This window comes from Amblyomma americanum, chromosome 10, assembly GCF_052857255.1.
Source record: "Amblyomma americanum isolate KBUSLIRL-KWMA chromosome 10, ASM5285725v1, whole genome shotgun sequence".
Classification (NCBI taxonomy): Eukaryota; Metazoa; Arthropoda; class Arachnida; order Ixodida; family Ixodidae; genus Amblyomma; species Amblyomma americanum.
The window spans coordinates 38,517,860-38,532,627 of NC_135506.1; the positions used below are offsets into that span (position 1 = coordinate 38,517,860).

General features: G+C 47.9%; 1 protein-coding gene across 1 annotated transcript in view; it reads left to right on the forward strand.

Annotated features, from left to right (window-relative positions):
- LOC144108210 (uncharacterized) overlaps nucleotides 1–14,768 on the forward strand; it is a 247,110-nt gene that overhangs the window by 50,132 nt on the left and 182,210 nt on the right. The window contains exon 8 of the mRNA XM_077641489.1: nucleotides 11,950–12,155. Within this exon, the coding sequence (XP_077497615.1) occupies nucleotides 11,950–12,155 (206 nt within the window). The remainder of the gene's footprint in view (nucleotides 1–11,949; nucleotides 12,156–14,768) is intronic.

A 14,768-nucleotide genomic window follows, 5' to 3' on the forward strand; every position in this document is an offset into this window, starting at 1 on the left:
GTACATGCACCGAAAAGCAGAAAAAAACTTCCTTCAAAAAATGTATCTTGGATAAATAGCGCATTTCGTCTAAGAAATGGCGGCGAGAAATTCTCAATTTCCCCAATGGCCGCACACAATAAACCATCCAATCCCTTTCTGTCAGCCCTTGTCTCCAAACTCTGAAAGAACAAGTACACATTCCAGGCGAACATTTCTGCAGTCTCCAGTTCCTCAAACTACACAACTATATATCGTGAAATATAAGTATGCCACTGAAAAACAACAAAAAATGTCACCTGGAGAAAAGAGCAATGCAGCATAAATAACTCTTTCAGCCTCGATGAAATCAAAAGAGTGATTTCCGCTGGTAAACAGGGTGCGCCTGGTCTAGACATAATTCACTAAGCTATACTTGCATGCCCTTGACTACCTGCTGTCTTGGCGCACATAAATAAAAAATGTTGTTGTAACCTTTCTGAAACCCGGAAAAGCAGCGCTTTGTCCTTGTAGTTTACAGACAGACGGCACCCACAAGTTGTCTTGTAAAATCATTCGAAAGAATTGCAAATACTAATCTGACGTTCACCTCCAGCCAGGTGGACTCATTCACACACACAAGAGTGGCTTTACAAAGGGATTTTCAACAAGAAATTTTTGGCTCGTGTCAACATACAGTGCGAGAAGCGTCTATACATAAGCACTGCCTGTCATTGTTCTATAACCTAGAATAACCTACCACACCAAATAGAGATCTGATACCCTACGCTAAGTTCTCAACCTTCGTATTCGCGGGAAACTTCTCAACTGTCTCAAGAACTTCCTATCGAACAACATATTCAACTGCGGTTCGGCGCAACATTATTAGAAGTTTTCGTTCAAGGGCATGGTATTTCACAGGGCTGTATCTTAAGGACGCAGATATTTATAACCAAAATGGAACTCGGTGGTCCCTATAGTACCTAAGTCAATCACGTGTTCATTCTATATGAGTGACCTGACAATTGCTTGTACATCTGCGAATCTATCTGGCTGCAAAAATAAAATACAGCTTGAAAAAAACTTTTGTAGTTCGGTGGCAAAAAGCAATTTAAACACACTGCCCCTATAACAGTGCCATGATACTGTCGCTGAAGCGAGGAGCAAAACTGATCCCAGTCAATATCCACGGAACCCAACTGTTTCTCAAATTAGAAAACTGCAGGAACAAAAGTTAAACGGCATGGAGTCAGGCGCATAAATATTATTGTATTTTGTGTGTCAGAGGACGCGAATGAAACAAAAGCAGATATTGAAACTAAAGTGATAAAGGGAATTTTTTTAGGAGCAGCTAGGTGTTTCTGTGACATCCCTGGAAAGAATACATAGACTTGGGCAAACGAAGGTTGGCCGAAAGAGGCACGTTATCATGAGGCTGTATAATTTCAATGAAAAAGCAGCCATATTTAAAAACTTCAGCAAGCTGAAAGGTACTAGTGTAAGTGTTTCCGAAGACTATTCACAGGCAACTCTGCACAAAAGAAAACTTTTTTGGAAATCTGCTCAGACAGATAAGTATGCGGGGCGAAAGTTAAGCTTGTGCATGATAAACTGCTTATCAATAGCACTACCAATGTCTAGGACTTGGAAACAAATACCCGTGTGTAGCTTCCAGCCACCCAAGCGAAAGCATTCACTTCTAATGAATGACAGAAGAATCAAGGGCTAACAGTCTTTGGAAATAAACAAAATAAATAAATAAACTCTTTGGACTCACATTTATATGGCGCCTCACTGGCGGCATAAAAAATCGTTAAAGCCTCAAGCTTCTGAAACCGTGAATGTTATAAAAGTGCTGCCAGGCATACAATGGTGCTCCAACAAGACTTGCATTTTATATATTTGCCGTTCCTAAGTACGTTCTGCTTTAAATCACACCCGCTTGCATTCTGCTGTAGAAAACATCTACAGCCGATGCACGACAAGGTTGCGTCATGAAGCAGATGCGTACAAAACATCACCTATACCTTGTGGGGACCTGCCCTGCAGCCCCCTGAGTTTGCTTTCCCGCGAGGCACCGTGCAGCGGCGGTGTTACTTAGACGTCGTTGGGATAGCTTAAGAGCAGCGGTGCGCGCTGAGCGGCGGGCAAGAGAGACTTGGTGCAGTAGGCACTTGCTCCGCCGCCACTTAGCGCGCACAGAATCCACCCTAACAGCATTGATCGATCCCGAAACAGGTTCACTCGAAAAAACACCTGAGGGCGTTCTGAACCTAGCGCGCCAATTCTATATGGGTCTATACAAAGCTCCCCCTCGATCGAAGACCTCTTTCCCTTTTGAGAGGCCAGCAGACGAGGTATACGTCCCAGGTGGTCCACTTACGGCAGACGAACTCTTTGCAGCAGTTAAGTCCTTCAGCAGGAATCGTAGCCAAGGTCAGACGGCCTTACGGTCGAGTTTTACGTCAAATTTTGGGAGCAGCTTAGGGGTCCTTTCACCTCATTAGTGAATAGGCTCCTCATGGATGGGGCTCTGTCAGGCACTCAAAGGGAGGGGCTGATCACTCTCCTGTGCAAGGACGAGTCGAGACGCACTGACCTGCGAGCCTGGCGTCCCATCACACTCCTGAACTGCGACTACAAGCTCATCGCTAAGTGCTTGTCCAGGCGGTTAACCTTGTTCCTGGGGGATCTCCTTGGTCCTTACCAGGCATGTTGTGTTCCCGGTTGTTCCATCCAGCTTCATGGTTTTGCCCTCAGAGACCTTTTTCTCTGGGCTCAGTCACGGAATTTGTCAGGCATTCTCTGTTCCTTTGATCAGGAAAAGGCTTTTGACATCATCAGCCACGAGTACATTTTCAAAGTACTCGAAGAGGCTGGCATTGACCCTGACTTCCAGAGAATGGTGAGAGTATTATACTCAAGGCCAACCTCTGCCGTAACAGTACAAGGTTTTGTCTCAGAGTCGTTTGATGTGAGCCGCGGTGTCCGGCAGGGATGTCCTCTATCCTCTGCCCTCTACGTACTCGCAATCGAACCGCTCCTCCAACGGTTAGCTAAACACCCTCAGATTGGTCGTTTCCCCCTCCCACTAGATTCACCACCTGTCCCCATGTTTGCGTATGCAGACGACCTGACTATCGTCGTCCCTGACGAGGCATCCCTGTCCTCCGTCTTGGGCATCATAGGTACTGCGGGGCAAGTGGGGCTAGGCTAAACAAGTCCAAGAGCGCTGCCCTGTACTTCAGGAAAGCGCCATCTAGTCCGCAACCGCTTCATGGCCTTCCCATTAAGGACCGGGTTCGAATATTAGCCTTTCATTTTAGCTCCGACGGGCTATCGGAAGCCAGTTGGCCTCTAGCTAAAGAGAATCTTGAGCAGAGAGTTAGAGAATAGGGTACATTGGTGTGCCCTCTGACGGCACGGGCTGCTATTGTTCGGTCACTTCTGTTTACCTTTTTAACGTATGTTGCTTACATTGCACCTTTGCCGACACGTACGAAGGTCCAGCTGGAACGGATACTTTTCCGATTCCTATGGAATGGCACTACAGACCTGATAGGTAGGCCGGTGGTGAAACAGCCCAGAGATAGGGGGTGCCTTGGCATCCCTGACCTGGGCATAATAACCGCAGTGCTACATGCCAGATGGACCCAAGCACCCTGTGATTGCTGGTGGCGAGCGGTGCAGCCTATAGCAGGAGCCGATATGAAAAGCCGGACATTGAAGGCCTCTAGCCTGACCTCATACTTCCTTAGCACCCGTCTCCGAATTTTCGCTCAGAGTACCCTATCGCACTGCATTCCTCGGTCTGGCTCTCCATCGCCCTTTTACTCTCAGGCAGCCAACTGCCTAGAGCGCCTTCGCGGCATCCAGGCCGATGTGAACATTTTGAATACCCCGCTAAAGGACTTGGCCAGTCTTTTAGCACCCAGTCTCCCCCCCCCCCCCCCCCCAGGTTTAGTAGAAGGGACTTAACCCATCTACGCCCCAGTTGGAAATTAATATTAGCGAACTTCCTGGATGCCAGCAGGTCCTCGTTCATGTATCGTCTTGCAGGCGGTTGTCTTCCCATCCGCAGCAGGGCGTTCACGCGGGCGAGCCTGCACCCAGTTTGTCCATTCTGTGGTGATCGCGAAGACTTTGTGCATATGTTTACACAATGCCTCATTCCAGAGGCCCTCCTCCGACGTGTGGCCGATTTGTTTAGAATTCCAGGGTTGCCTTATCAGACTGTGAGATACCTTAACCCGTTGCCAGGTCATGCAGTGAAGCAGTTTGTGCTTTTGCTTGTCGAGTGTTCCTACCAAATTTGGTTAGCGAGATGTGCCGCTGCATATGGCCGTGGGGTGCCAGGCCTCCATGAAGTGCTCGCACGAGTGCGGAAAGAGGTCTGGTTCCATCTGGGCCGTGAACAGCGCCACCTCGGCGAGCAAAAGTTTGCAGACACGTGGAGCAGACCACCTGTCATCTGCACGGTTGCGGGGGGAATCATTACTGTTGAGATATGAGCTACCCACAGGGAATGGTTGTCCTTCGTGACACTTCAGGTGTGAAAGAAGGTCCGGTTACCCTGCTGGCTCGCCGCCACAGTGGTGATCATGGCTGTTCTCGTGGCAGGTACTGCCTCTATGGACCGTTATCACACGTCAGCCACCCGTGCCCGGGAAGGGCCGTTGTCCCGAACCAAAAAAAACCTCTCCCCACCAACCCGGGTGGAGTGGTGCTTGCCGGGGATGACGTATGAATGATGATGGGTTGATAGGTTATGTGAGACCTTGGGGAACGGCACTTCTTGCGCCACTCCCCCTGCCATCTGACAACGGCAAGCTCCGCTCTTCGCCGGCGGGGCGAAGAAGCGACGGGGAGACAGGCTCCCGTACTCGTCCCGTCCGGCCTGCGGAGTTTATATCCTTTGCCCGAGCGCGGGCGAACATTCGCTCGGAACTTTGCTGGTGAGTCGGACGACCTCGATTCATTAGCGTACCTTGTTGCTAGCTGGCGTTATTGTTTCTGTAGCAATATATGCCTCTTTGTGTCAGCCAATGTGTCCTTCCTTTGTTCCCCCAGAGCAAGGCCCGCCGTGGTCGGCGAGCGCTCGGTAGCGTACGCGATCACGGGGTGGTGGCCGGGCGGCTTTGAACCGTGTCAGCCGCGATTGAGTGGGGAGAACGTACTTATCTCCCCAATTCAAACCCCACATCTGGCAGCCCAACGTGGGGACTGCTCTTGGAACATTGGACGACTGTCGGTTCGGTTCGAGGAACGCTCTTTGTCCGGACTTGACAAGTGCTAGGCCTAGAGTGAATTTTGATCGCTAGGACCTGTGGCATGCTTTCTTGAGTGCGAGGTGTATTGCGCTGCAGCATGTTTAAACTTTTCGACATGCTCAGCACATTTTCTTTTCCCTGGAGTTTCTTCGTGAGAATCACTTGGTCCGCATCGAGGGAGCGCGAGGCCTAGCGCCCGCGGAGTCGCCGAGCCCGAAGCGATTGAGTACGGAAGCCGCGTGGGTGGTCCGAGTTTCTGTATATATTTTCTCTACTGTATCTTTTTCGACTCTGGGAGTCGCGGCTCCGGTAGCCGGGTGGCCTGGGGCCACAGGTGCCGCTACGAGCTCGCTGGTATTGCAGCTCGGCACCGGGCGCTCCGACACCGTCCGATACGGTGGGCGCCGACCGCTCAGGAGCTGCTTTGTGCAGTAAGCGGGGTAGGACCACCCCACAAAGCTGACGTCTCCTCGCGGCTGCGCGCACAAGACCCGTTTCGGGTATTTGTTGTGGTCACGGTCGTTGTCGGAGGAGTAGTTAGGCCTGAGGATTTCGGAGCTGCCTGCACCACGTTAAAAGAGACGCGACCACCGGACCGTGTCGTTGAGAGGGGGCGCACTTTGCTGCCCGTCCGCTTTTTTTTGTATCCTCGCAAGAACTGAGCAGTCTCGTTCAACTCAAAAAAGGGCTTTGTTCACTCGAACTTTGAGTTTGCACAGCCGCCGACACGTTTTGCTAGCGAGTTAGGCATTGTGCCACGAGGCCCTTGCGGATGCCGTTTCCCCTCCCGTGACCTACGTTAAAGGCACGCCGAGAGCATTTCGGAAATTTTGCAGATCCGGTGGAGCCACCCAGGCTTGCTGTCCGGTGCACATCGTCTTGCTGCCACCTGCTGCGACGGAGCGGCCTGTATCCTGTTCGCCGCATCCATCCGAGGCAGCTGTGGCGAGACCAGTCAGCAGTCACCTCCGGCTGCTGCTGCCCTGGCGACTACTGCAGGATCCTGACCTGCAGTTTTCCCACCGGCCTTCGATTCGCGGGCCTGCGGACACGGTAGTCCGCGAGCCATGCGAGTCATCCCAGCGGAGACCTTCACGCCGCCTTCGGAATACCGCGGAAGTCTGCGTGGACGCTGTCGGCCTGACCTCCGCTACAAGACGTGCCTCAAGGACATGAAGACCAGGAGACTCCTCCATAGCATGTACTTTCAGGCGCGTGGGTCTATTTAAGGTTGGGGGGATGTGGGGACCTGCCCTGCAGCCCCCTGAGTTTGCTTTCCCGCGAGGCACCGTGCAGCGGTGGTCTCACCTCGAGGCTGAGCGGATTCCCTTGTGAGTTACCTTAACTGGCAAGAGAGGGCGCCAGCATCGCTGCGCGGAGACTGCCAAAGCCCGCGCGCGGGATGGGGCTTCGGGGCTTCGGCGGGGATCGTCGGGTTAAGCGGACGCGTCGCTGGCGGCTCCGCTCTTCGCCGGCGGGGCGAAGAAGCGACGGGGAGACAGGCTCCCGTACTCGTCCCTTCCGGCCTGCGGAGTTTATATCCCTTGCCGTAGCGCAGGCGAACATTCGCTCGGAACCTTGCTGGTGAGTCGGACGACCTCGATTCATTAGCGTGCCTTGTTGCTAGCTGGCGTTATTGTTGCTGTAGCAATAAATGCCTTTTTGTGTCAGCCAGTGTGTCGTTCCTTTGTTCCCCCAGAGCAAGGTCCGCCGTGGTCGGCGAGCGCTCGGTAGCGTACGCGATCACGGGGTGGGGTTCGGGCGGCTCTGAACCGTGTCAGCCGCGATTGAGTGGGGAGAACGTACTTATCTCCCCAGGTCAAACCCCACAAGCTACCGTTTATGTTTAAACCAATCATCCTCCCCGAGAATATAGAACTTTGCAGACATCCGCGTGCGTCTTTAGTATTTAATCCTTTCCTGAGCACCTCTGTTTTTCCAGTCACCCAGTGCGCGCATAGAACAGCACTCGTAATAACAGAACTGGTAATAAACCATAAGCAATCAGGCACTGACTACTGCGATTTCAGGATAAACGCTTTGAACCAGAGTTACTCGATACATCACCAGGTATGGCACACAAGCCCAAAATGCATCCTCCACAGTACGAATTCCCCGCAGTTTGCAATCATCATTCATTACACGAATTCATAAGGAACAATCCCCACATGAGCACATCATAACAAGAATACTGCGCACTTCAAGGTTAAAAAACTACCATTTATCTTGCAGGTGCAGTGTAGAAATAAAGTAGCCAACCAGGTAAACGCCGATTAATCTTTGCAACCGATTGTTTTGCTGTCTGCATCGATTCCAAAAACGTAACAAGTGAAGATTAAAGACAGTTTCAACTCAGACTCCCTAACTGATAGAAAACTGCTGTACTCATTTTTCTTTCCATAGCTCGCTGCGGTTTTTTGAACTTAAACTGAACCCTGTCCGTTACTCTCCACATTTCTGCCCCATAAGTGAGCAACGGTAAGATATAAGTGCTGTATATTTTTTTTTGAGCGACATGTGCAAACTGCCATTCATGATCTGAGAGAATCTGGCATATGTGTTGCACTCCATTTTTATTTTTCTAGTTGTTTTCCTTATGATCCGGACTGGTAGTGGACAGAGTAGGTGAAGGAAAAAACGCGAGTGAATGACATCCTAGTCGAAATCAAGTGCAAGAAATGGGCTTGGGCAGGGCATGTAATGCGAAGAGAAGATAACCGCTGGTCCTTAGGGCAATGGAGTGGATTCCAAGAGAAGGCGAGCTTAGCAGAGGGTGGCAGAAAGTCGGGTGGGCGGATGAGGTTAAGACGTTTGTAGGCATATGGTGGGCGCAGCTGGCAATGGGCATGAATAATTGGAGAGACATGGGAGAGGCCTTTGCCCTGCAGTGGGTGTAATCAGGTTGATGATGATGATGAACACTCAAGAAACACTGTACACTCGTTAGTTGTAGATGTAATCCACAGCATGGAAACAGCCGAAAGATGTAGAGAAATAAAATTATGGTGGGCCTCGACCCGTCCTTACATAGACAGTAATGAAAGAGCTGAAGATTGTGGTGGCATGGGCTCAGCAAAGCACAAGAGGGAAAGTAAATATTCCGAATACCGATCACTTAAAACAGGCGGAGAGCAAACTAATAAAGTGGTTGTCCAGATGGGATGGAGAAATCAACAAACTGCGACCGGTGAAGCCGCTCCTTGTCGAGTTGAAGTGTTTAAGTTGCCAGAAATGCTTTATTGAAGATGTGCCGTGTCTTCTTCGCATTCGACATATCTTTGGCATAACCTCGCACCCACTAAACAAGAATATCACCTTTGTGAGCGTTATAAAGGTGTCACATTAAGCCATACTTAATGTTCATGCTAAAAACTAGAAATACTAAGAAAATAGTATTTCACATCATTTTACAGCAAACACCACCCTCTCCACAGCCGCTTGCTTTTTGGAGAGAATGAAATAAGACATCATGATTAGCTACATTGCTGAAAGTTGAAACTGTCATCGGCAAATACATTTTTTATCTGAGCTAGTCTGCCAGCACAGCAATGAGATATTGCAAGCGCTATGTTTGGCGCATGATAGCCTTAGCTGCTTATGCACCTCTTAACTCGCCCCCCACACACAAACTCACACACAGAGACACGCGATGTTCAATTAATTGCCGTAATAACAGCATCCGGATTGATTTAGGCAACCAGGATGTTTTTAGCGTAGGACATAAATTAATTCTGTACAATTGGGTGTAAGGTTTATCCTCTCCTAAAGGCTTAAAATTTTCCAAGTGAGCCTTGGTAGGCAAAAAAAACTAGAAAAAAGGCACCCAGCTCCCAACACATTTGTTAATTCTGTGCAGGTCAACCCTCCCGGCCTCCTAATTTTATCCAAGTGCTTATTGATTACTTCTGGTTATTTGCCACATCCCATGCAAAGTTAGGTGTTTTGTCCCAGGAGTTTATTAGAGGGCCTTATATTCATAGCAGGCTACACTGCAGCAAAAGTAATGTGTTTTCTTGTACAGGGACGAAATCAAAAGATAATGGTTTTCTTAATTGCTCATAAACTCTGCCCTCGGGTTTGCAATCGCCAAAATAGTTCGACTGTAGTGAGGAAGACATTAAATGCCTACTTGCTCGCAACAGACAAAAATCAATCTTCGTAGAAGTGCAAGCAACAGCGGTCACATCAGACGTTTTAGTGTACTCAAAGGCGCTCACCAAAGAACAACAAAGGCAGTGAGTTCAAACGAACTGCGTGAAGTATAGAAAATTTTTGTAAACGTAGCCGTCGCACTCTATCAGCTGGCAAGAACGCCTGCTTGTTCAAAACATTCACAATAGAATGAAATCTGTTCGCTCTGGCCAACAATCATTTTCAAAACTCCATGCTCGCAAGCTGGAAATCTAAACGAATCAGATGTCCACACGAAAGGGGTGAGCAAAACAGCAACTACTTTTCGCTGAAGCGAAAGAATGTTTTTACGAAAGTAGGAAATTTAACATATCGTACAGCTGGGCTACACGTAGAGAGGGGCTGCAAAATTGTTAAGACTGCAGTGGACGGCAAGAAAAAAATGAGTTCTGCCCCGGTACAGTTTCAGTCACTGCAGTAGGCTCAAAACTAGTGCCTAGATGCTCATGAAGCCAATCTCATCCGCAGGCGCTGAAATGTTTAGTAACATTTTCATTTTGGAAGTATGGCACAATTTCTCCCTTTACTATTTCATTGAGTGATATTTGTGCAATGCCTCTCAGCCTGGAATATATGGTGATAACCTACAAATGTGTTCTGTTTTTGCGACTCTCCCTATGATTTTATTTGTGGCTAATATTTTGCGTCCAGAGCAATGTTGCGGTGTCTAGGCAAAAAGATACCATATTCACGGCGTGCTTGGATTTTTGATCAGCCGGATCTAGAAAATAATTGATTATGCCCCTCAATGTTTTTCAAGCACTCAGTTCAGCCATATATAAATTACTTAAATGCGATGCACTGAACTGCTTCCTCAAAATATTTTTGCGAAGTTATAGCATCGTATTCCTTTTTCTTTCCTAGTGTGAAGAATAAAAATATATGTAATGCTAGTCATTGTATCAACTATTTATTTCACGGGAAAGAAAAGTAGCTATGTGTTTTTTGTCAATGGCATGAGGATAATCGGGGTGTATACTTGTTATATGGAAGTTGCTAAAACTTCCGAAATCACTGCAAAAACTAGCAACAGAGAGATCACAACAATATTGCGTATACCTTTTATTATATCTTCGACATTGAATGCACAAAATTAGTTCAAAACATAAGAAGCCGCAAAATTTATATTGCAAACTTTTAATCAATACCTCAGGTGTGTTAGGCAAAAGCAGGGCACAACTGTTTAACCGCGCAAATTGAAAATCAAAATGTAGTGCCGCGAAAGAACTGCGCAAAGACATTCTGAAACTCCGGTATTGAATTCTAATGCACGGAACAGGAAAATTAGTAGGTTATTAAAGGATTACTATTGTCAAACAAGACGCCAATATTTATGTTTATGCCTATAGGCGAACGATGCGCTCCTCTAAACCGGGGCCAAGCGCGCGAGAAGTCGTCCGGTCTGCAGCGGGAGAGCGCATGCGCGGCGGAGAGAGCGCGCACGCCAGCGGCGGAATCACTGCGGCGAATGACGTGGCTATTCACATGGTCGAGCTAGTGCAGCGTCAGAGCGGCAGAAAATCACTGAAGGCCAAAGCGACGCAGTTGGCGAAATTCGAGGAACGTGGCGTAGTTATGTTTTCGCTTTAAATTTATTAGCTGCCTCACCTCACCTCTGAGTCCAACACCGTAGCAGGGAAACCTGCTTGTGTACAAAATCTTTTTGTATTTATAACCACGCAGGTGTGTGGTAAGCAAAAATAAAAGAAAACAGCTGAGGAGATCGAAAGACTAAGCAGTGTTTGCTTCTTTCGTAGTAGTGTTTGTATGGCCGGCATTACGTCGTCGAAAAGTCGGTAAAAGAATGAAATTTTACATGTCACGCATAAGGCGGCTCTCATTTTATTCTTACCGGCAGCTTACAACAGGGCAATGCATACAAGGTATTTTATTCCACTAAGCGGTGTTCTATGCAAATCTGCACAGCAAGACTCTTACAATAGGGAACGAGGATAGCTTTCAGTACTTATCACTTGCATCTGCAATTACCACGAACAGCTTCAACTGTGCTGCCACACTATTGTCGTGAGAGCACCTATTCCAAAGTACGCACTGGCAACTACTATATGGCTGAAAAACGCACATTTTTCAAAGGTCTGAAGTAATGACATCATCAAAGCATTATGTGGCAGTATTAAGGCATTAATTTTTCTCTCTTTAGATGTGACTGCCACGAAAGGGAAAGCGCTGCACTTTCTCCCGATAAATGTTGCGTATTATGATCCCGATCAGAAATTTGCACTCAGAACAAGCCTGTATGGTGCTGAAAACGCCGCTACGTGGTTCTTGCCCGCTTGTAATACTTGCAAAAACTCAATGGGAAACCTGTATCGTATTTACGAAAGCTATTGTTCGTAAAAGCGTAATAACGTTTATAAGATGCAAGGTAATATATGTTACGTATAACGGAACCATGCATTTGAGGTACATTTGACTGATTTTCATTTTTCCACACTTTTCTATAATGGGTGAACAATTTCTCAGCGCATTAAATGCCTAATTTGAGTTTATGTGTAATTTTGCCTTTCAGGCATTGACTTCGAAGACGGCGGTGATGCCAATTTTAAAAAATACGTGGACTACATATACTGGGTGTGGTACTTTCGAACGATTGAATCTTACAGAAAGAATTATTTTAAAAGGTATCCATTGCTATCATATACACACCTCCACCTCCATGCCTTTGGTATTTCTCATATTCCTTTGGAAAAGGTGTTTCAAACTAACCATATGCAGGTGAGTGCTCCTGCTCACCTTTTTATAAACGTGTGGAAAGCTGCTAAATTTTGGTTAAACATTCTCTTCCCTTGCTTTTTGGCAGCTGTCTTTCACAAATGGACGAGGTTGTCCCTAACTAGTTGCATTGCTGTGTCAGTGGATGGCTGTGGGGGCCACGAAAGTATGTATGTCCTGGGCCAAAGAGACAGGGGCACTAGAATAATCACAGCCCATGAAGGAAGCTAGGGGAACCACAGTGCCGGTGGGAATTAAAGGGCATGCGGGTTACTGGATGGCTGTGTTACTGTTCAATGAATGGCTCTATATCTGCATATATGTGTGAGCAGTTGGAGCACTGGGGTGAGATATGAGTACATTGTCAAATATTAGTTGGTGCGTGAGGGAGACTGAACAGTATTTGGAGATGGATGCGAGCTTCGCGCATCGCTGCGAATGGTTATGGCACAGATAGATTACCTAAACGCCACTTTCGATGCGTGTAGCATTCGGGAAGAAAGTGAGTTTAATTTTCTTTTTCGTCTTCGTCATCGATGAGCTCATCGATAATATCATCGGCATCCGTTGTATAGTAGCGCCGAAAAGCAAGTAAGCCAGCTCATTGCCTGGAATGAACCTGTGATCAAGGATCCACCGCATTGTTATGGGTCGCGCACTTAAGTCGGCGAGTGCTGCATCCATGGCCAACCTAGTTTTGGGGACTAGAGAGGCACTAAATGCATACGAGCCTGTTTTCAGCAAGTATCTGGGCACGGGGAGAAGAGTGACGAAGTAAGTAAATGTCTCGCGAACTGTGTGGCCTTCTAGGATGAAAGTGGCGGGTAGAGACATGTAAAAACCAGTTGGTTGAGGCCTTGACGTAGGGAGGGGCCGATAGAGGAAGGTGCATGGTGTGTAGCCAGCGGCTTCAACGTGGCGCGCCTGTGTGTAGGCCACGGCAGCAATTTGCCAATAGGGATGATGGCCTTACGCATAGGATTGGAAGCGGCCTGCGTGCGTGCGTGCGCGCGCGCGCGCGCGCGCGCGTGTGTGTGTGTGTGTGTGTGTGTGTGTGTGTGTGTGTGTGTGTGTGTGTGTGTGTGTGTGTGTGTGTGTGTGTGTGTGTGTGTGTGTGCGTGCGTGTGCGTGTGTGTGTGTGTGTGTGTGTGTGTGTGTGTGTGTGTGTGTGTGTGTGTGTGTGTGTGTGTGTGTGTGTGTGTGTGTGTGTGTGTGTGTGTGTGTGTGTGTGTGTGTGTGTGTGTGTGTGTGTGTGCGTTCCCGCAGAGCGGGTGGGATATGGTGGTTACGGGGTGTGTGGCAGACTGGTGGGTCTGGGAAGGAAACGGGTGCACTGGATATTTGCAGAGCTGAACCTTTTATTGATCTGAAACAACTGCTAAAATTTCATACTGTATTGTCTGCCGGTAAATAAATTCATGCAGTGCCCGACGAATTGCATAACGAAATGCTGACCCATATATTTGAGAGTGCGGTAGAAGCACATTTAGAAATTTTCACCAAAATATGGATGCCACAGAGAGTACGGAACAGTTGAGGAAAATGCTTTTTTTTCCAGCATTCCCGAAACCTGAATTTCCGTCAACTTGCCCTAAAATTTATAGTGGCACAAATATTCTGAAAGCTTTCGCAATATCATGTTGACGCAAAGCTTTACAATGGCTGGCTGTTCGTTCTTGAAAGCTGCCGGCACGCGGCTTCATCGCTTTGTTTTTGATGCAAGACGTGACCCGATTTATCTCGATTGATCGCACCAGGCATAGGCGACGCTACTTTACTGCAGACTATTGCGTTTACTTTGCCGGCTGCATCTCGAAATATCGTTGCCTTCTTTATTTATCACGCCCGAGATTGGCGAGTGTTCGATTCGTCGACCGCCGAGCACGCTTGTGGCTATCGCTGCCGCCGAGTCTCAGTTTTTGCGGGCGCGAGTCTGCCCAATAAACATTTTTTCAAGCCTACTTTCTTGTATTCCTTACCTCTGCACTCACATCACCACTACGTGATAATATTAACCACGGCCCTAGATTAGGCGTTTTTCGAGCTCCTAACAAAGCGAGGCATTAGCCTTTGCTACTCGGAATTCATCAATGCGGATATAAAAACCTGATAGAGAACTACTCATACTGTTCACATTTAAAATATGTTCTAGAAGCGCGTATGCACATACATCAACGCTGCTTAGCTGTCTTCAGTATTGAGAAAGCCTATGATACCCCGTGGGTGTTTGGAATTCTCAAACGCAGCATAACTAGGCATCCTTGGCAGATTGCTCGCGGAGCTTTCATTTTACATATGACTAGCTAATTCCTTTTTAAGGAAATTCCCATAGGATTGTGAATACTTAATCGTTGTTCTATTGTGGTAGTGGTCAGGCTTCTGTTGTATAGAAAATGCGGCTTTAGCTCCGTGGTCGGCATTGTGAGCAATAGATTCCCAGAAAAGAAACGAGATGGGCCACCTAAGTAACGCCACTTTTGAGGCGTCATCACAACCTGCCTACCGGATTGCGAGCAAACTGGCCACATCGCAGGACGCACAAGCAGCACCGGTGCCGCACTTTGGCACCGCAGGGCAGTGGCGCATGGTTTAACCGCTGCACGACGGCGCTATGAG